The sequence below is a fragment of the Poromitra crassiceps genome, assembly GCF_964638095.1.
Source record: "Poromitra crassiceps genome assembly, chromosome: 2".
In the NCBI taxonomy this organism is placed as follows: Eukaryota; Metazoa; Chordata; class Actinopteri; order Beryciformes; family Melamphaidae; genus Poromitra; species Poromitra crassiceps.
The window spans coordinates 55,193,254-55,215,057 of NC_139624.1; the positions used below are offsets into that span (position 1 = coordinate 55,193,254).

Consider the following 21,804-nt stretch of genomic DNA (forward strand, 5'->3'; position numbering starts at 1 on the left):
CTGTTTATTGACAAGGGGAAGGTGACATCTCGACGGCCAGAGCATTATTTCTTACAATAACGCTTAAAAGGCCAAATAAGCAGCCATGTCTTCTTTAGGAAGGACGCTGGGAGTCTTTCGAGCTGGGACGCAGCTTATAAAACGGGGTCCTCAGAGGATAATGACCAGAAAGTGAGTAATGTGAAGCCAGCGCCCCCAAGTTAGCAACTAAGCTAACGTTAGCTGTCTTATAATAACTCCATACATTCAGGCAGAAGTCCAGACTGTAAAATGTTAACGAATTTCACCGTTAGTCTATATTCCATTATGTTGTAATCCCGAATTAAATGTATTTGTGTTTTTTATTAGGGCTGGTGGTGGGCCGCATATCGAGCCACAGTACAGGCAATATCCCCAACTAACGAAGAATCAGAAGTTTCAATCAGAACTTCTTAGTGGTGCCATGTGGTTTTGGATCCTTTGGCACTGCTGGCACGATCCCGACGCAGTGCTGGTAAGTGGACCTGCTGCAAATAAACAGATACTCCCATAGGCAGTTCCAGCTTCATGTACACTATCCTATTCTGTGTCCAGTGTCTACTGTCTAGACACAGAATAGGATAGACTTTACTGTAAGCTGGTAATATCTATTGAACATGACTTGTTGGCCAGACAAGATAGAAGTATGATTTATGTCATGTATACGACCTGAGATTGAATTAAAAAAAGAATCAGCAGACTTTACTGTATGTTAATCTATTCTTGCGTCTTTTCCAGGGTCACTTCCCATGGCCTGATGCCTCTGAATGGACAGACGAGGAGCTCGGGATCCCACCAGATGATGAGGAATGAGGTAACATCTGCAATGTGCTCCCCTCAAAATGAATATGGGTACATCCTCCATTACCAATAGATATTTTAAATAGATGCATTGTATACACATAGGTTTGAGAGACTACAGTGATGTATGGTACACATCAAATTCTGCAAATAACAAAGTCATTCATTTTTTCTAACAGATTAGAGCAATTTGAGTCTTGTGCACCATAAAAACAATTGACCACAACATTTGGAATTAAATCACCATATTACCATTTATGAATAGCTCAATATATGGACCACAAACTCACTTGCACCAAAACCTTTTGAAATTTCATATATTGTATGTTTACTCCTACAATTCCATAACCTGGGACATATATTAATGTCAGGTGTAAAGGGGTTCTGAATGGCTGAATGGGCCATTTCACCCGTGCAGGGTCAGCCTTCCCATAGAGCTCAAGTGACCGTCCACTTTTTTGCAGCTCCGGTTCCATCAGAGAATTCCCCATTCCCTACTCAGGATTCAGTAGTTGGCTGGTTGGCTTGGTTCTAGGCCTAAAACTCTTTATATAAGGATGTTCTTTCCTGCTAAAAAGTGGGTGGTCACTGTTGAGTTCTATTGGCCTGTTCGTTGCACTAGTGAGGTCAGAATTGTTTGGGTGTAATGTTGTGAACTAGAGCCCTTTTCCCACATGCGTACCGGAAAATTACCTGTAAGTCAATATCGGACATTTCCCTTCACACTTCGGCTCGCGCATGTGGGAATCTATCAGCGAAATTGCCTGTATGTGGGGGGGGGGCAGAGCGAGTGGGGGAGTGACGTGTCGGCAAAACTCTGAATGGTGAAATAAGTTTGCTTGTTTATCCGTTCACCTGCATTGCGTTGAAGCACTTTTTACAGACTGGCTTCATTTGATGTGTCCGGGCTTGCCTTCGCTGTCGGCAACGTAAGCAAAATACTTCCACTTTCGCTTCATGCATTTGCCCTGTCGGGCTGTGACTGAAGGAGGAGGACGGACTGTGGCCAGAGAGCGAGCAGATAGGGGAAAATCAGCACAGCACACCCACACATGAAGCTGACATAGGCTACTGCTCTTATTATCACAAGATCATTTCGCCAGTTTGCTTTAATGTGCGCGAATGATTAGATTATGCCCGCTGGAACATTAAGCAACGTGTGTACACCTCGCCCATGAGAGTGTCGCGGAAAATGACTGCACCCGTTTCTCACTAGTATCCGCTAAAGCGCATACCGCTCTTCTGACAGGCTGGAAAGTGGTGAAATCTCCGCGACGACGGGGTCGCGCTTATACCGGCACGGCGCCTTTCTCACATGCAGGCATTAGACCACGTACCGGTCATTTTGCGGTACAAAGCGCATGTGGGAAAAGGGCTTAGGTGTCAGCCTCACTGTAGGTAGCCTATGAGGTAGCAGAGAAGAGCATTTCCGATCAGTGGTGAGCGGGCAGTTTTGGGATGTCATGTTGTGGACGGTGTTTCCAATTCAACCAAACCTCTAGAGGGAGCCCTGTCATGTACCTGCTGTGTCGCATCCAGCCAGATTTCTACATTAGTGTTCACCCAAAATGGCAAGGGTTTGTTGAATGTTTAAGATTGTGTGTATTGGTAAATTAACCTGTTTTCTTTGCAGATCATCCCTGTTGTGTGTCAGGCCACTGGGCAATTTTCCTGCAAGTCGCCAGAACAAGCTGAACGGCATTGTTGTACATAGACCAATAAAATTAACTTACAAATATTGATTGTCGTAATTTTACGTGTAAATGTTGCAGTATATGGTATAAATTAGTGCCTGTCCTAAAACAGCTCTCAAAATCGTTCCCTATTACAGAAGTAGTGCACTAGCCTAGAAACTGTTTCACAGAATTCTGTTGCTAGGTAACAGCTTGGACTCAAGTTTATTTCCTGTCAGTTATTGTATTAGCAAACAACTGACAGGAAATAAACTCTAGTCCAAATTGTTCCCTAGCAACAGAATTCTGTGAAACAGTTTCTAGGCTAGTGCACTACTTTTGTAATAGGGAACTATTTCAAACAGAGCTAACAAATATTAACTGTAAAAGGTTGACGCCATTATAAAAAGGAGGGCTATTTTTGGGTTAAATTAGTCTGCAGTTAGATTTGGCTTGACAGATGTGCAGAAAATACAAGTAGATTATTTCATTAGTTTTATTTACAGGCAATTCTTGAAACAAAATGCAATGCATTAAAACAGTGTCACAGTTAGCCAGTGTTTGTATACTTTAAATCATAAGCCATCTAAATCTGAAAAACAAACCATTGCAAGAATCAACACACAACACAAATGCCATGAGATCTGCATATGAAAGCAAAAGGGGACAGATTGTGAACAATGAATACTACAGCTTGAAACAAACCCTGCCTGCGGGCCAGCTCGTGATTGTAATGACTTGACATGCAAAGAGTGAAAAGTGTAGTGTAAGTAAAGGAGGAAATTAGTCTGGCAATGTGATGAACACTTTTGTAAATGGGTTCTTTGTGTCTGGATCATATGGAATACCTCATTAGGACTGAGTCACTCGCAGGTCATGTGCACTACAAGTCAACCTGAGCAAAGCTTTAGAAGTCTGACTGTTCAAAAAGTGGTCTTAAAGCTACTTGGCAACAGCTAGCTTGGGTGAAATACCTCTTTTATAGTGTCACCTCAACTAGGGTGATCAAGGATAACACTGAACTGAACAATTAGAAATGTGTCGAGCGTTAGGGGACACCACATTAATTTGAACAAAAGTTGATGTAAGAGTTAGCCTAAATGTATGACAGGTAAAAGTTAAGCACAGCTTATCCTATAGACTGATCGACTTGAAGACCACGACTACAAAATCATGTCTTGACCAATCAAAAAAAAAAAAAAGGAAACTCCAAAATGTGATATCAATATGTTTTGAGTGAGTCTACTGGGAAGAACATCTTGTCTGCGTCCATGATGTGGCTGGTGGTTAATCAAAGGTTATTTCCGTGGCATCATTCCCTGAGAGCGAAGAACTGCGCGCCCGAGCAAAACACACTTCACATCAGCACTGCCTCACTGGAATCATTAAAAAAACACTCACGACACTCATCCCCATTGAAGTTCCTCAAACGTTCATGTCTTCTGATTACAATGACTACTTTGGATTGACCACAGTGGCTCAGAATACTTTTTTTTTGCTAAATGAAAAGTGGCACTATTTGAAAGAGCCCAGGTGTAGATATGGAAGTTGACATTTCTCAATTCAAAATGCACAACCTAACCTATTCTCTATTCGCACGTAGTCCAAAACTTGTGGCTACAGGGGGAGGGAACCGGAACAGACGAGAAGCAACACAGGATCTACTCAACTGGGATTGGGGAGTAAGGAGTTATGACAGAATAGAAGATAAGAAAAGATCTGTAGGCAAATTGCTACACAATAGATGATCACATGAAGTCTAAAACGTCCACATTTACAATAAGTATGTGTTAAAGATAAAAAAGAAGAAGAAAAGAAACCCCTATAAAGGAACGTCCTCAGAATAGCTGAGGTTTAGGGTTAAAATATAATAAAATCATTATTCATCTCTTTCAATTAATAAATACCTCATTCAGAATCCATAAAAAAATAACAAAAAGAAATCAACATCACAGATCAAACGAGAAATAAATTAAGCAGGATATCATGCGAGTCGTTTCTCACCATCAATTATTTTAGAGCAAGTGAACGATTCTCATATTCCTATTCTAAACACATTTCACTGAGAGGCAGCACTTCGGGGGGTCGGCTTCCCTTCAGCCAGAGCTCGTCAGCGAGGCAGCCCCCTCTCTAATTCCATAATAATATAGTGCAGATATGAGAGTATTTGTTTATGCACTCAGTTGTGCAACTTAGTAACGCGCCGTAGGGACCCAGAAGATCATAATGCAATTATTTAGCACTGGCAAGAGTGGGCTTTCCCCACAAAATGAATCATTCCTACTTGGTAAAAAAAAGAAGAAGAAGAGAGGATGAGGGAAGGATGCATCAAAGTGCTGCCTCTCTCACTGTCCTCTCTCCACAGTCTTTATTGCTGGTGTGATTGAGATAAAGGGGGTTTGGGAGGGCAGGGGAGTGGAAGGGGGGAAGCATGAGTGGAGAAAAGTACAAACGATAAGCACCATTTTGAAATTTCAGTTCATCTCCTCCTTAGCACCTCAAGCGTTTCCCCACAAAGGAGGCCCCGACTCGAAATACAGACACCATTCGGAGAGCCAGCTGCTTCAATACCAGCATCTCAAACTCCAGGAAACCAGCCTCTAGTCACTCCGTTTCACATGCCGCTCCGTCCTATTCAGTCTGTTGCAGATAGCCATGGAGGAAGGAGGAGGGAGGGGGAGGGGGAATGCTTTAAACGTAGAGAGGAAGCATTAGTAAATGTGATGCAGCTGTTTTGGCATCCAAAGCAGTAGATGTCTGGCTGTCTCCCTGGCGAAGCAATCATAGTTGTTGTCTGGTACACTTGCTACATCTCCTTAACCGTTCGAATGCCCGCAGGAGCTTTTAGTCCACGTTTTCCTGCAGCAGAAAAGTCCATAACATGCTCGTCTTCTGCGCTGCTTCTAGCTCCCTTTTTTGTTTTGTTTTTAGTGTGCTTGTACGGAAGCCGTACACTCGCTTATTGTGAATCCAATACCCTGTCTCCTAAGCATGCACAGTGAATGTGTTTGTTAGGGTCGTCTCCAGGCAGTGTTTTTTCTTTTCTTTTCTTTTCTCTTTTCCTTTCTACAGCACAAAAGTATGTGGGAACAAATGTACAGATGTTTCCCAAATAGGGGCTGTCCCCATTTAGGACCCCCGGCCCCCATCCATACACACACACATTTGCCTGTGATGTTTTGGAGTGCTACACAAAGACCCGACTGTGTCTGTTGAGCTTCAGGATCTTCCCCAGTCTCTGCTTGGCAGTGGCCATCCCTTTTTTGGGCCGCTTGCCTGAAAAATACAAAAGAGAGACCATATCAATGGCTGTGATAAATCAGCAGACAACGGCGTTAGAATTAAGCAAACAAGTGTATGAGATTTTTACATTTCCATATTGTATAAATTATTTTCTCTGTTGCAGTAATGTTGCACAGCCTAACAACACAACATGTACTAGTATTGGTATTGTCGGTTGCAGATGTTTATATAACCCATTTTTTCTAGTTTTATTATTTCGTGCCACCATGGACATTGTCATCATGGTGCCCTCTGCGTATAGAAAATTCAAACTTATGCCACATGTTCTCTCTATACGGGACGATGATCTAATTTGATTTCAATTTGGAGCATCTTGCTGCATACATTTGTATATTAATTATTAACTGATTTTCTTGAAACTACTTTAATGCTTTAAGATTCAGAGTTGATATTAATACTGAATATGCGTTATGTGCAGGCAAGTATGTTGACAGAAATATTTGCTAATGAATGTACCACTACCAATCTTCTTAATGAATTACCTCATTACCATAGCTGGTTGTGTTAATTAAATCATTGTTGTTATGGTACGACGGCAGGTAGCTCAAGTGCCACTTGTTTATATTTATACATCCTAACTATAATTGTAGGATCGTCTGTCTCTCTGTCTCTCTCTCTGTCCTTCGCGTATCTCGAGAACCGTTGGTCGGATTGACTTCAAACTTTGGGAGTGTGCCAAGCCGGACCTGACAGTGCATTTCTGACTGGAAATGCATTCAATATTAATAAATCTCTCAACAACGACAACAGCGAAACAAACGCTCTCTAAAAGCCACAGCTGAAGGTGGGCGGAGCGACCAGGGTACAACAGACAGCAGCACACTCTGCGCTGTGTGTACAAGGAATGGCTGCCGTTGACATTAAACCAAACGGAAGAAGAAGGATAAACATATATCAGGAAACATGTTTTGATTAAACAGCTGCACAAAGTTGTGCACTACCCCATAACATTACTCAGAGACCAGACCAGCGCTAAAACGAAGTGTGGAGATGCCACTGGATATTGCGAGACTAACGTTAATTATGATTTATGGTAGGAGACTTTTGATCACTCCGCAGAAAATAAGCTGACGAACGTTAGGTTCATCTAACACAAGTACCGTTAAACTTCCTTGATGCAGTCTGCTCCTCCACCAGATCCACAGATAGATAGATAGATAGATAGAGATAGTCTCGCTTGCCAGACTGTCTCCTTAAGTCTGGCAAGCGAGACTAGATAGATAGATAGAAAACATTTACATTTTCCCATTCAGGTGAATTTCAATAAAAAGGTTGATGATTGAACATCTAATCATTATATGTTTTATTTATGTTAAAGGTAACCGGATGATTTTAACTCATAGTAATATAGAAAAACAAAGATTTTAAATTTGGGACAGCAACATTTATTTAGAGACGGCTTATATTGTATTTTGGTATTTTCTATGGAGGATGCGGAGAACCTGCAGAAGCAAGTAAATTAGGCTACTCCACACATCTCTTCACTGTCACCTGAAGACGAGGGTTGCTGTGAGGAGCTAGCAAAGTTATAACTAGCGTTAATTATTATAGCCATGTAACGCCAGCCACCGTCCCTGTTTTGTAAAAGACTAAGCATCTCGCATGCTCAATTCTTAGGCTTACCCGCCCTGCAGCTCACCGAGCTGGCCCTGCAGCTCACATACGCAGCTCAGCCACTGCCCACTTGCTCTATTTTATTTATGATGATGATGATGATGATAATAATAATAGAAACCCTAAAGCCAGATAGCTTAAAAGTGTGAATTTTGTGCAATCCGACCAATAACATCACAGCTTTCACGTATCTCTGTCCATCTGATCGACTTTGAACTGGGGAACGGGCACTGCACTATCTTATCTAGGACTGTCTGTATGTCTGTCCTTCGCGGATCTCGAGAACCGTTTGGTGGATTGACTTCAAACTTGGGGAGTGCACTTAGGGGGACCTGATGGAGTGCAGTGTGTGTGTGGGGGGGGGAGCACCCACGGGGTGGTGAATGGGGGAACGGGCACTGCACTAGTTTAAATACTGGATAAGAGTGAAGAAAATATTGATTAATCTACAAACCTTTTGTGGCCTGATTGCTGATAGGTGGGGGGTTGGGGGCGTGCCTCTTGGAGGGGTGCAGTGGGGGAGACATGGAGGGATCACAGTACTGGTAGTCTGTCTGTGGGCTGGTGGCATGGCATTGACTGAGAGGGCTGGGGAGCCCCTGATTGTCCCAGGCCTCGCTGCTGCTGTTGCCCTGGCTGTCCATGGGGCTCTTGTCCCCCTGGAGGCGGCGCTGGTGCTCCGACGGCGAGCGCTGCCCAGGACTGGACCACCAGGGCTCCTGGGGGGACGCTGCCTTCTCTGGCTTGGCGGGGCACAGCAGGCCAGCCATAGACAGCATCCCCTGAATGGCCTCTTCTGTGCTGGGTGAGGTAGGACGTTCTCTGCGGGAAGCACAGAAAGGACACACTCGTTTACTGCCACCCAGTGGCCAACTTGTAATACTCAAGGAATGAATAGTGCCACTGTGCTCCTGATCGACTTTGATTCCATAACTTGAGCCAATGGCATTATGTCAGAAAAAAAGCAAAATGTAAGTTTTACACACAAAACTAATATACATTTTTTGTTTCATTACTGCTAAGTGATGTCGTAACAGGAGCCCTTTTCAAACATCTTTGTGAGTGTTCCTCACCGTTTGAGTGGTTTGTGTTGGTGCCTGAGTTTGTGGCCAGACTGGTCCAGCTCTATGGTGTGCCCTGACGAGCCCCCCTCCTCCTCCTCTTCCTCTTGGGAACTCTCCGAATCCTCCTCTGAAGAGCACGATGATGACGATGACGCTTTGTGCTACATTCACAAAGGGTTGAATGTTAGAAAGAGTGATGCATCTTAATCAGAACATGAAATATCAGCACAAAGTTCAATAGCAGACAAATGTTTGTGTGTCATTACAGTACATTATGCATGTCATATGTCTGATGCTAGCATCATACAGTATGTAATGCATTCAATCTGTTGCTCTCCAATGGAAATTAATCTGAGAACAACGGTTACCACTGCAGCACTATGGTGGTGCAGCGGCAATGTGTTGCAATGACGTTGTCACATGCGTTGGGATTTTCCTCCTTATGTTTATAATGCATATATACACTAAATCTGGTGTGAGGACATTTGTGATAGTAAACATTGGAGCGAGTTACCTCTGTCTGAGAGTCACTGTCTGACTCCACGTCTGACACACTTGAGTGTGCTGAGGCTTCTTCCCTGAGTTCAGTCTTCACCCTCTCCAGACCCCCTGCGGAACACAGGAAGAAAACCATCAGCTAACGGTGTTCACAATGAATCCACTTACTGATGAAAGCCCCCAGACTGCACTGGGCCTGCATCGGACTAATGGCCTGTTCCTTTAAAACTGGGAGCGAAGGATTTCACGGTTGAATCACAGCAGAGTTGTCGATGCTCCATTCATACAGTCGGGAAAACAGCCAGGGTCAGCTCTAGCCTAGCTCTAGCCAATACAGTCAATACAGCTTGTTTGCATATACGATCTTTGTGTGTGGTGTGGTCTGATTATTGCTGTCAATTGCATTAATTCTATCTGTATGGTTTCTTGCTTACAAATATTCTGGTTTTCTTGGGTTCATGATATGGTTTATTATATTTGCATTTATACCCATTTTGTGAATCCTTTGTGGGAGGTTTGACTCTGACTGATTTGACTCGGTCTAATATACAGTATATGACAATATATATTGTCAGGCTCAGGCCTAAACCTGACTGGCACCTCGGCACTGAGTCAGACCGCTACAATACTTAACTTAAGATATAATTTCCACAATATATTATGGCTTCTATGAGCCCTGCCATTGGTGACTTACTGAGGAGTGTGGCCTTCTCTACTGTGCTGTGCTGCTCCTGGTCGACCTGTGTCCTCTCCGACTTCATATCCACACAACTCTTTGGTGGGCCTTGGCCAAACGATGACCTTTCACCTTCCATCTTCAGCGGACTGCTCCCCGTGCTTGGCCGCCTCACATCTCTGCACACGCACACACACGGGTAAATACTGAATAACATTCTGCATTACTGACCATCAGTTCTACATAACATATGGATCTCCATTGTAGACTAGTGACAATCATGTTGCAAAATTAATTTCTTCTTTTCGTCTTTTATCAAAATCAGATTTTTTTTTAAATCAGTTAACCACTACACTACTATATTTTATTGTTATGCAAATAGATTGAACAAATTATCCCAAAATGCTGGGTTAGTGGGAAATGAACACTGCAGCCTTCATGAATGGGAGGCACTGTAAAGAGGAGTGAGCTCTGACCGAATGATCCTGCCGTTGACCAGCATCAGCCGGAGGTGGTTGTCTAGACTCTCTGCAGCAGCGGCCGCTGAGGCGGTTGACACCTTGTTGAGCTTCCCATGAACCTTGGCACAGAATGCTGGGTCCTGGGTGGTACAGGCCACAATCAGTCAGTAGTAGTACAGGCAACGCATATTCAGTCTTTTAGTCCACACATACAGTACCGCTATACACTAAGGGCTAATGTACACGGCATCCGGACCAGATGCGGTACGGCTGCGAACAGACCCACACTCATGTAATCTGTCAGACGTACGTGGGATCCGACAAAAATAGAACAGGTGCGTAATTTTTCCGTACCGCATGTATCGCCCATCAATTAACATGGGTGAGAGTCGATCCGGCAGTTTTACCGGATCCGCAACGCAGTCGTAACGCATCTAACACAGGCACCCTAACATTGCCTGTGTTAGGGTGTGTTACCTCCTTTATTTGTAGAAAAAAGTATGCCAATGAAAAGCGGGTTGTCCAACAAGCACTTTGTTTCCATAATCACTAGCTGTTGCAGGTGCCACTATCGGCAAACAATCAAACTCCCAACAACGCAGAAAATGACTTTATAATCAGAGTGACAAACACCTACCGACTTTTCTACTGCTACTTTCTCCATTTTCACTCTGGATATTGTCATCTTTAATCAGTTGCCTACAAAGTGTGTAATTCTGCCTCTTCCTCCAGCCCCCCCCCCCCCCCCCAAAAAAAATCTGTTGGCAGTTTATGAAAATGCACTTACTGTATTGGACAGTGGGGCATGTATTAATGTCATTTTCGATAGCACATACTGTCCTATTGAATAAAGGCAAAATTACCCCCAAAAGAAAAATCTACAAAAACACTACCCCGGGTTTGAAAACCCACATTCATTTGACAAACATGTCAATCCTAATTGGTATAAGAAGACATTTCAGATATTCTGCTATCGTTTGCTCCTTGGTGCTCACCTCGTCCAGCGGTCCCTCCTCCAGCCTCCTCAGCACCTCCCTAGTGTGCTGCTCCAAAATGTCTAAGTTGGAGGGCACCTTGGGGTCCTGTCGCTGCTGCTGCTGCTGCTGCTGCTGCTGCTGCTGCTGCTGTTGCTGCTCCCTCAACCGCCTGGCAGCCCTCCTCGCCCGCCGGGCCTGGCACAGCCTCTCCAGTGTGGAGCGCGTGGCTGGAAATCCATTTGATCCAGATCCTACTCCACACCCACTTCCCTGAGACTTCGCTGGCTTGGAACCGCTGCCTGGCTCCTCCTATAGACATACACAGAAAACATAGCACCGAGTCAAAAGAAAGTGTACCTGGGTCAGAATTTGTGTGGGGGTATTTCACAGTTCTATAAAATTGGTACCACAAAGGACCCAAATACTCTTAAATATCAGATTACACCTTGACTTTAGATACACCTTAATACAATTTTATAGTGGCCATAAATGAAGGACCGAAGCACCTCTATTTAATCTATTTAACATCAGTACAAGGACCTCAATACTCATCAAAGCTGCCTTCAGCACCTGCATCAAGTTCAAAGTCCTCTCTTAAAGTCCTTCCTCCTTGTCCTTCCTTACCTCCAGGTAGCGGATTTCCTTGGTCAGCTCTTTAATGAGATGGTTGGGCCGGATATGGTCCGGTACCTCACTGCTGGGCTCAGTCACCTGCAAAGCCACACAACAGGCCACATTGAGGCCACATTGAGACAAGAGAGTTGGAACAGAGAGACAGGTGTTGTTGGCCATACTGACGAGCAACCAGAGGATAAGGAGCCAACAGTGGTGACGTGCACCACTGGCACTGAGCTATTTGGATAGATAGATATTCAAGTCAGGTGCTGCAGACCTGCACCCAGGTGCAGGACACTGTGCCTGGCCCTCACCTCTCTTTTCAACCAGGTCTTCAGTGCACTGATTAAAGCCTTGACTCCCTCCACTAGGTAGGTTGGGGGCGGACAGTTGTCCTCTCGTAGCTCTGAGAGAGAGAAAGAGGGGGAGGGTAGGAGTTTAATACAAAGGTTATACCGGATAAATATCAGAGAAGGACAGTCACTAGCTATGCCTGAACGTTCATACAGCTGACGATCTTGTAAGCATATTGTGCATACTAGCACTGAAATACACATGATCCAAATCAGAAGCACACCATTCTTCAAAATACATGTAGGATTTTGCATTGAGGTTTGTTGAGAAGTTTTGCGATAAACAAACTTGTCAACCAGTTTGTGCATTACCATTACATACTGTAGTTAGCCTGCAGTGAGAACTTTCTGACAGCCACTGCCTGAATACCTGAAACCTGGGAAACTTAAAAAAAAACTAGGATGGTCTCTCTCACCACTAGGTTACACAGACACATTTATAAGTAAATAAATATTTATATTATTATTATTATATTAATATCTCACGTGTATATTTTTTGTACATTTGTTTATCCAGAGAACACTGACTGGGCGCAAATGCTCTTCTTCAACAACACCCTGCTTCACATTCACATTCCCTTTATTTTTCCAGCTGGTCTGACTGCAAACAAGCTAACTTCTGATGTCAAGCAGTTGTGCCTTTTAGATTAGATTTAACTCCTAGTAGGCTACCGGCCCCAATTACTATCTTCTTTCTGCTTATCATTGTTTTATTACTTCTGTGTGTTTTATTAGTTCTGTTCAAATACATAAATTAAATGCTTGACCTCTCACCTTTTAGGGTTTCCAGGAGATTCTTGGCCACATACCAGCAGATGGCCTCAAAGTATGGGAACTTGAAGAGGTCAGGGGTTTTCAGACGACGCTCCATTTCATAACACCTGGGAATGGACACATAGACAATATAGTTGAGTTTTATTGAAAGACAAAGAAAAAAGACACCAGGAATTTAGTTTATGAATGAAATAAAAATATGCACAATCAAGCTATTCTATAGTTGTCTCCGCTTTTTACCTGAGCTGCATGTCAATATTGAGGTTGTGGAGGAAGTTCCCTCCGAACGCCATGCAATCCTGAGAGGTGAGAACTGCATGGATCCATCCTGTAGGGGGCGCCACAGCATACAAGTTTAAACCACTGGCCCATGCAAATTTGTGAGTGTGTGCGTTAGAGAGATGCATGAAAATATGTAGATATTTACAGCAAAATACCTCACCCCCATATGCTGAACATGCATGCATGCACCTAGTACTCACAGCAACATATACTTCTTATCATCCTACGGTCATACCTAATGAGAGATGAGGCTGTCTGACTCAAGAGCTGTTACAATGATGTGTGCCCTCTCAGATAAACAGTGGTCTTTATACGGCCCAAAGTGAGAGAGAACAGTCTCGGGGGGTTGGGGAAGCCTGATAGACAGGCCTGATAATGCGCTGGTTGACTGGCCTGGAGTGCTCTCTGACCTCTTGGAAATCCCACCTCTCCACACCCTCTCTACCCAGAGCTTTTCCTTTACAACCCTGCTTCAGCCTCTGGAGAAAGCCCGGCTGGAAGGCTGATTGAGGACGTCCAACCGTTGACAGGCTGAACTGAGCTTGGTCTGTCTGGCTGCAAGGGGGAGTGAGGCTGAGCACTGTGAGCTTTACAAATCAACTGGGAGAGTGATGGATGGATCCTTGTAATAACTGGCCACATTAGCGATTGTTTAACCATCACTTCAGTGAAAGTCATATTCTATGCATTAACAAGAAAGAGACCAACATATTTTTCCCCTTTCACCATAATCTCCAATTCACCACTACACTAAAGTAGCAATATATATATCCCAGCAAAGGAATGTAAGAACTTCACATCACATGCAGGAGATCTGGCATAAAGTGAAAGTTGTGAGCAACAGCAACATTGTTAGTTTCATCATGAGAAAATCTAATTTTTCCATTGTAATTATGATTGTTAAGCACTGTTCAGGTTGTTGCTCAGCAAGAAATTATCTCTCTGTTATTTTCCCTTGGCAATGAGAGAGGTCCCTCAAGAAGTCTGTATTTTCCTGGCATGAACCATGGGAAGCATGATTTTATTTTTTGCTTTTCAGTGTCTGTTTTATTTTAACCTCTCTCTCTCGTTCTCTTCAATTAAAAAAGGGCTTTATTGGCATGATAAGGTATCTTACATTGCCTATCTAGAAGACTATTGTTGACCAAAATCTATTCAGAATAACAAAACTGTAATAAACAGGCAATTAGACAAGCTGGTAGTGCAAATAGTGAGCATTCTCTCTCTCTGCCAGCCAGGAATTAAATGATATAATGGTAGTGACGCAAGACTCAAATTATATAATGGTAGTGACGCAGCAATCAAATGATATAACGGTAGTGACACAGAGAACTATGTGGGTGCGTGTAATTTTTGCTTGGGAAGCACAAAGTGGGCGATCCTCCAAGACTGAGAAGCGTAGAGGTCCTTTGGGGACAATGGCTATAAAAAGTAACATTTGTCACATGCAAACGTTGACAAGCACACAGAGAGTCTTACAGAGGCACAAACACAGACCTGTAGGGATGAGCAGGGTGGTTCCTTGGGGCACGACGCACTTGTAACAATTTTCCACTCTGTCCCCAAAGTACACCTCACTCTGATTGGGCGAGGAGCTCCATGCCTCATATAGTGCAAGGTTGGTCGGAGTGGGCTTGATCAAGTAGAAGATCTTCTCACCCTGCAAGGCAGAAGGAGGAGTTTGGGTGAGCGGTCCTGTAACCTGTTTAGGGCCCTTCATACATAAAAAAACATATTTCTTTATTTTCTTCTTTTTTACATTTTAAAGTATATTTTAGCTTTGACAAAGCTCTTGATCAGTTTCTAAGAGCTAAACATTTGTTTTAGATGTACATGATAGCCATAAATGGATTGTTTACATTTATATGGTTTGTAAACATTGGCGCATAAACAGGCTTGTGTGTTGAGTTGTGGTGCGGTAATAAGAATTAAAAGAGCACATTGTCCATCTAGAAGTCCTACTCTTCAAGAATATGACTTTAAGGTGTAAAATAAAAATAAAAAGTTTGTTTACATTCGAAGGGCCCTAAAAAGTTATATTAGTGTACCTTCAATGTTTGAGACTGAGCAACTGTAGTGACGTTTTTGTGTGTAAACACCCAGACCCACCCATTCACCACCACCCCATTGTGATTGTCATCTCTAGCCTGTGACAGTGGGAGGGCCCAGTGCTGCCTGATGAAGAGATGTGACGGGAGAAGAAGCACGGTGACCTTTCAGCAAGTGCTAGCCAATCAGCTGTGATTGCCCTAAATATCTCTGAATGTACAAACACACTTAATTAAAAATCAGTTAGCTTGACGAATGGTAAGGAGGGCCTGGTACAAAAAACCCAGTTCTGACCAACACATTCTTTATTCTTTTTGTGGGACTTGTGATCTAACCCTATCCTGATTCACTAGCTTCCAAACACATTTAGCTCCTTTTTGAAACACATTAACGCAAAAACACTTACCCAGAGAACATGGTACCAGACAGAGGTCCCTCCAAAGTCTATGTGGAAATCAGTGTAGCTGTCCTTGACACCCATCAGGCAGTACTTCTGGACAAAGGGCTTGGGGAAGAAGGAGTCATCTGGCCAGTAGTTCTCCACCCAGGACATCTTCATAGCCACATCAGGAACCACCACCAGCTCGGACATCCTGGAGGTGAGCGAAGGCAAAGACGGAAAGGAAGAGAAAGGAGGGATTGGGTTATTACTGCTATCACATAGTCAGATAAAGATGACCCTATTGGCTGCAAGTCTTCCCCTCAATGAGGAGATGAAAAATATATTATAATATATAACTGTTGAATTTTCTTTTTGTGATTTATGCAACTAAACTTGCATTTCACTAAACCAACCACTGCACTTTTGGTTTTAGAATGCATGTAACATGGGCATTTCATAATTCACAAGGGTTTTGTGGAAACAACATTACACTTTAGTCCTACTTGGTACTTTGTGAGACAGCCAGGATTGCTACAGAAAGTAACCACACAACCCATGTAATGCCATCTACATAGTTGGCTATCCCTCTGGCCAACAGAGCGATAAAAAGCACAGCATAGCTTACTTAGTGTCAGAGAACTCCTGTCTGATGAGGCTGAGGACCTTACCACAGCATAGCTTACTAAGCCGTTTTCACACATGCGCTTTATACCGGGAAATGACCAGAAAGCGGTGTAATGCCTTCATGTGTGAAAGTTGTTTTCCGGTATAAGCGCGACCCCGTCATCGCGGACATTTCACCAATTCGGAGCTTGTCATAAGAGCGGTATGTCTGCTTCATGTGTGGGCGTGCCGATTTCCCCCCCTCCCCTCTCTGCCCAGTCCTTCAGTCCTCCGCAGCAGCCCGACACACAGGACAGACACAGCGAAAATGGCAGCAGCTTGTTCTGAGAGTCTTGCAAGCCGCCCAACGCTTGTAGAGAAAGCAAATGCATGAAGCGAAATGTGGAAGTATTTTGCTTACGTTGCTGACAGCGAAGGCAAGCTCCTGGACACATCAAACGAAGCCAGTCTGTAAAAAGTGCTTCAACGCGACGCAGGTGAACGGATAAACATCGAACCAGCCAGGCTATTTCTCTCAGACAGGGATCCCAACTTCTTCAAAGATTTCAGTTCAAAGACTGGTTAGCGAATGTGAAGGATACAACATATATGCCATCTTAAGTCAGTCTTAGTCCTCTTAGTGTCCGAGAACTCCAGGCTGATGAGGTTGAGGACCTTACCACAGCATAGCTTACTTAGTGTCAGAGAACTCCAGGCTGATGAGGTTGAGGACCTTACCACAGCATAGCTTACTTAGTATCAGAGAACTCCAGGCTGATGAGGTTGAGGACCTTACCACAGCATAGCTTACTTAGTATCAGAGAACTCCAGGCTGATGAGGTTGAGGACCTTACCACAGCATAGCTTACTTAGTATCAGAGAACTCCAGGCTGATGAGGTTGAGGACCTTACCACAGCATAGCTTACTTAATGCCGGAGAACTCCAGGCTGATGAGGTTGAGGACCTTACCACAGCTTAGCTTACTTAGTATCAGAGAACTCCAGGCTGATGAGGTTGAGGACCTTACCACAGCATAGCTTACTTAGTATCAGAGAACTCCAGGCTGATGAGGTTGAGGACCTTACCACAGCATAGCTTACTTAGTATCAGAGAACTCCAGGCTGATGAGGTTGAGGACCTTACCACAGCATAGCTTACTTAGTATCAGAGAACTCCAGGCTGATGAGGTTGAGGACCTTACCACAGCATAGCTTACTTAATGCCGGAGAACTCCAGGCTGATGAGGTTGAGGACCTTACCACAGCTTAGCTTACTTAGTATCAGAGAACTCCAGGCTGATGAGGTTGAGGACCTTACCACAGCATAGCTTACTTAGTATCAGAGAACTCCAGGCTGATGAGGTTGAGGACCTTACCACAGCATAGCTTACTTAGTATCAGAGAACTCCAGGCTGATGAGGTTGAGGACCTTACCACAGCATAGCTTACTTAGTATCAGAGAACTCCAGGCTGATGAGGTTGAGGACCTTACCACAGCATAGCTTACTTAGTATCAGAGAACTCCAGGCTGATGAGGTTGAGGACCTTACCACAGCATAGCTTACTTAGTATCAGAGAACTCCAGGCTGATGAGGTTGAGGACCTTACCACAGCATAGCTTACTTAGTATCAGAGAACTCCAGGCTGATGAGGTTGAGGACCTTACCACAGCATAGCTTACTTAGTATCAGAGAACTCCAGGCTGATGAGGTTGAGGACCTTACCACAGCATAGCTTACTTAGTATCAGAGAACTCCAGGCTGATGAGGTTGAGGACCTTACCACAGCATAGCTTACTTAGTATCAGAGAACTCCAGGCTGATGAGGTTGAGGACCTTACCACAGCATAGCTTACTTAATGCCGGAGAACTCCAGGCTGATGAGGTTGAGGACCTTACCACAGCTTAGCTTACTTAGTATCAGAGAACTCCAGGCTGATGAGGTTGAGGACCTTACCACAGCATAGCTTACTTAGTATCAGAGAACTCCAGGCTGATGAGGTTGAGGACCTTACCACAGCATAGCTTACTTAGTATCAGAGAACTCCAGGCTGATGAGGTTGAGGACCTTACCACAGCATAGCTTACTTAATGCCGGAGAACTCCAGGCTGATGAGGTTGAGGACCTTACCACAGCTTAGCTTACTTAGTATCAGAGAACTCCAGGCTGATGAGGTTGAGGACCTTACCACAGCATAGCTTACTTAGTATCAGAGAACTCCAGGCTGATGAGGTTGAGGACCTTACCACAGCTTAGCTTACTTAGTATCAGAGAACTCCAGGCTGATGAGGTTGAGGACCTTACCACAGCTTAGCTTACTTAGTATCAGAGAACTCCAGGCTGATGAGGTTGAGGACCTTACCACAGCTTAGCTTACTTAGTATCAGAGAACTCCAGGCTGATGAGGTTGAGGACCTTACCACAGCTTAGCTTACTTAGTATCAGAGAACTCCAGGCTGATGAGGTTGAGGACCTTGGGTCGATGGGGCTTGGAGAAATACTTGATAAACTCGCTGAGCTTCATCTTGCTGTCCGCCTGCCGTGCCACATCGATCACATCAATGATTTTGTCACCACCTGGATCGGAGACAGATGAGCAGTTAGACATCATAACTAGGGGTGGGGGGAAATCAATACAGCATAGTATCGCAATATTTTGTGTGGCAATATATCGTATCGCACGAGTGCCAAGTATCGCAATACTTTAGCATATAAATTGACGAGTGCATGCAACATTATGACAGATTTTTATGACAGTGTTGGTCTGTCTGCTTGACAAAACATTTTGCTGCAGTAAAAATGACTGAAGTGAGATGACCAGACTGGAAACTTTATCTTATTAGATCAAACAGATGTTGACAATGTTTTTTTCCCTTTGGGGACATTGAAAAAAGGTAATAAATTGCAATATCGCAATACTCAATATATCGCAATACTATCATATCGTGGCTTAAAGCAGGACTAAACCCCCCAGATTTCTGGCAGAATGGCATGCTGCTTGGTTTGAAAACACTGCAGGCAAGATGGCCGCCTATACTCCCTTCTAGTACCCTGGCAGAATAAACATAACTTGGCCAATAAGTATGTAAGATACAAAATAAAACAAATTGTAATGTCTTTATTTGTTGTAGAATGCAGAGGACATGTAACTGTTTAGTTAACTCGCATTCCAGGAATATTGTATTTACTGCGCTGCTCTAAAATAACGTAGTTGGCTCAAGACTGTTTCGTTCTGAAACCCACTCGCTTTGTGCCAGAACACAATCGATTTGGGGGTGGAACACGCCAGGATTGGCCAACGCCAACGCCCAGAACTGTCAAATCAAATCATCGACCTCCCAGTATTTTCATTGTATCAGAGATAGAGAACGATAACGATAAATTATCAATAGCCACGTTATAAACAACAAACTAACGCTGGTGATCCGTATGGAAACAGTGTTACTCGAAATGGTTGGTCAATTTGGTCATTCAGTGGCGTTTTACTGCCATGTAACATTACTAACTAGCGGCTAATATTAGCCACAGTAGGCGATTACCCATGGATGCATTGCTCTTAAAGGGCTTGCGCTGCGTGAACTACATAACAATCACATGGGGGAAAAAATTGTTTTCACATGAGTGGGGCGCGTGCTAACCCCACCGTGACGTCACGATGTACCAAATCTCCCATTCATTTGAGGGCACAAAAAAAGCAGGTTTCAACCCATAGAGGTCATTTATGCCGCTGAAAATGGTATAAATGGTACAATGGTAACAGTTTGGTCTCAAATGTGGAAATTTTGACCAGATTTCTTCACACACCACCCCTAAAGTCATATATATTGGTTAAAAGCTGAAAAAAAGTGTTTTGGGGTTTAGTCCTGCTTTAAGTATCGTGATAATATCGTATCGTGGGGGCCCCTGGTGATTCCAACCCCTAATCTTACCGTATCGTGGCTTAAGTATCATGATAATATCGTATCGTGGGGGCCCCTGGTGATTCCAACCCCTAATCTTATCTAGGGATGGGCGCGAGTACTCGGGTACTCGTTCATAACGTCAGTACTCGAGTAACGTTTCTGCTGTTCGGGTACTCGCCCCACTCCCCACCCCTTTAAAAATGGTCTAGAAGATCTACGCACGCATCGTCATGTGGATCTGGCAGCAACTAGTGCACGGCCGGGCGTCAAGTCAGCCAGAATGTACAAGTACGTCATCCGCTTTGTTGCTTTCAAAATAAAACGCTTATTGTAACCTTATTTATTTTGAGTAATGCGTTACAGCCACAGTTTCACGCCATATAACATCACAACGAGTATTTTGATACAAGGATGCTGCTTCATTCGTTGAAATACCTTTTCTCCTCCAACGTGCATCAATAAGCTATTTACTTTTGTTTAAGTAACATTATTTTGAAAGTTTTAACCGGAAGTTTTCTAGCTCTTTCCGAAAATGGTGGCTGGAGATATTCTCCCGAATGAGAAGCACGCTTCTTCACAGCGCACGCCCGATAAAACTCATTCAAAACGTTGCACTAGTTTACTGACTACACTGTCGTTTCCCATAACGTTAGTCACAAGAAATGTGGAGAAATAATCACTTTTTGGGAGACAATCGCATCATGGTGATCACTATTCAGCAACAATGGACATGTATTGGCAATGCCTTCGCTTGTTTCATAACTTGTCTGCTCCAAAGCGCTAATGCCATCCATCGGAGATACTGTCTGAGGTAGGCTTTAGATGTTAGCTTAGCTTAATATCACAGTCAGTCCCTCTCCTGACAAAAAATGCTCCAGGTAGCGCTTTTTCCATGCAAAAGTGCAAACGTTATGTGTGAACAGCCCCATACACAGCAGATTACCCCTGCTCAGTCATTACCATAGTAATCACACAGCCCGCGCCCCCCGCACGAGTACTCGTTCATAATAAAAGGAGAGTACTCGAGTATTTAAATTGCTTAAAATGCCCATCCCTAATCTTATCGTATCGTGGCTTAAGTATCATGATAATATCGTATCGTGGGGGCCCCTGGTGTTTCCAACCCCTAATCTTATCGTATCGTGGCTTAAGTATCGTGATAATATCGTATCGTGGCGGGGGCCTCTGGTGATTCCAACCCCTAATCACAACGTCCTACTGCTCAGTTCCCGTAATATGAGAAGCAGTAGTCTCATAGTCACCCTTTCATATTTGCGACTGCCTGAGAACAAATAAGGATGGAATCATGAGTGCATAACAGAAAACATCTCCAACTTTAATTGGCTGCAGTGTGGGCGTGGGGATGGCTGGGGTCGGAGGCCTGCTGGCATCTCCACACGTCTTTTAGAACAAGCCCTCAGGGAAACTGGCACCAATATGGCAGCACGGGGAGGGGCTGCACAGAGGCAAGCTAGACAATCTGTCAATCTGTCCAGACCACCAGGCCCTGAGGGAGGGGAAGTGGGTGGAGGTGAGAGGGTCGCTGCATTTGACACGTTATGTCTGCATAAGCGAGAGACCGAGGGAGATAAAAAATATGCCTATAGATCTGAGAGAGGGTGTAGGTCGGCTATGTGTGGTGTGTTTATGTGTGAGCGAGAGAAAAGAAAGGATGGTCAAAATGAGAGGCCTGAAGCACACCACCCAACAGTTGGGGGACTACAAATCACACTGGTCTGGCGGGGCTGAAACCAGGCTG

The 21,804-nt window shown here is 44.0% G+C and overlaps 2 protein-coding genes across 2 annotated transcripts in view; one reads left to right on the forward strand and one right to left on the reverse strand.

Moving 5' to 3' along the window:
- On the forward strand, positions 1–2,557 carry ndufb2 (NADH:ubiquinone oxidoreductase subunit B2). Its single transcript, XM_083631960.1, has 4 exons — positions 1–171; positions 349–493; positions 757–832; positions 2,453–2,557. Exons 1-3 carry the CDS (start codon positions 86–88, stop codon positions 829–831), a joined length of 306 nt encoding a protein of 101 aa, XP_083488086.1. The 5' UTR covers positions 1–85; the 3' UTR covers position 832; positions 2,453–2,557.
- Positions 2,558–2,991: 434 nt separating this feature from the next.
- Positions 2,992–21,804, reverse strand: part of kdm7aa (lysine (K)-specific demethylase 7Aa) — a 61,202-nt gene continuing 42,389 nt past the window's right edge. Inside the window, exons 5-18 of the mRNA XM_083632322.1 lie at positions 18,579–18,720; positions 15,565–15,751; positions 14,607–14,769; positions 13,068–13,155; positions 12,828–12,934; positions 12,015–12,106; positions 11,710–11,796; positions 11,104–11,394; positions 10,124–10,248; positions 9,666–9,826; positions 8,988–9,082; positions 8,483–8,634; positions 7,864–8,231; positions 2,992–5,768 (exon numbers count right to left, since the gene is read on the reverse strand). Of these exons, the coding sequence (XP_083488448.1) occupies positions 5,680–5,768; positions 7,864–8,231; positions 8,483–8,634; positions 8,988–9,082; positions 9,666–9,826; positions 10,124–10,248; positions 11,104–11,394; positions 11,710–11,796; positions 12,015–12,106; positions 12,828–12,934; positions 13,068–13,155; positions 14,607–14,769; positions 15,565–15,751; positions 18,579–18,720 (2,147 nt within the window). The 3' untranslated portion in view covers positions 2,992–5,679. The remainder of the gene's footprint in view (positions 5,769–7,863; positions 8,232–8,482; positions 8,635–8,987; positions 9,083–9,665; positions 9,827–10,123; positions 10,249–11,103; positions 11,395–11,709; positions 11,797–12,014; positions 12,107–12,827; positions 12,935–13,067; positions 13,156–14,606; positions 14,770–15,564; positions 15,752–18,578; positions 18,721–21,804) is intronic.

Excerpts from the sequence above, each read along its gene's own strand:
- ndufb2 (XM_083631960.1), top strand. The coding sequence starts at position 86 with ATGTCTTCTTTAGGAAGGACGCTGGGAGTCTTTCGAGCTGGGACGCAG. Across the intron at positions 172-348 it reads CAGAGGATAATGACCAGAAA|GGCTGGTGGTGGGCCGCATA; the intron begins GTGAGTAATGTG and ends GTTTTTTATTAG. Across the intron at positions 494-756 it reads ACGATCCCGACGCAGTGCTG|GGTCACTTCCCATGGCCTGA; the intron begins GTAAGTGGACCT and ends CGTCTTTTCCAG.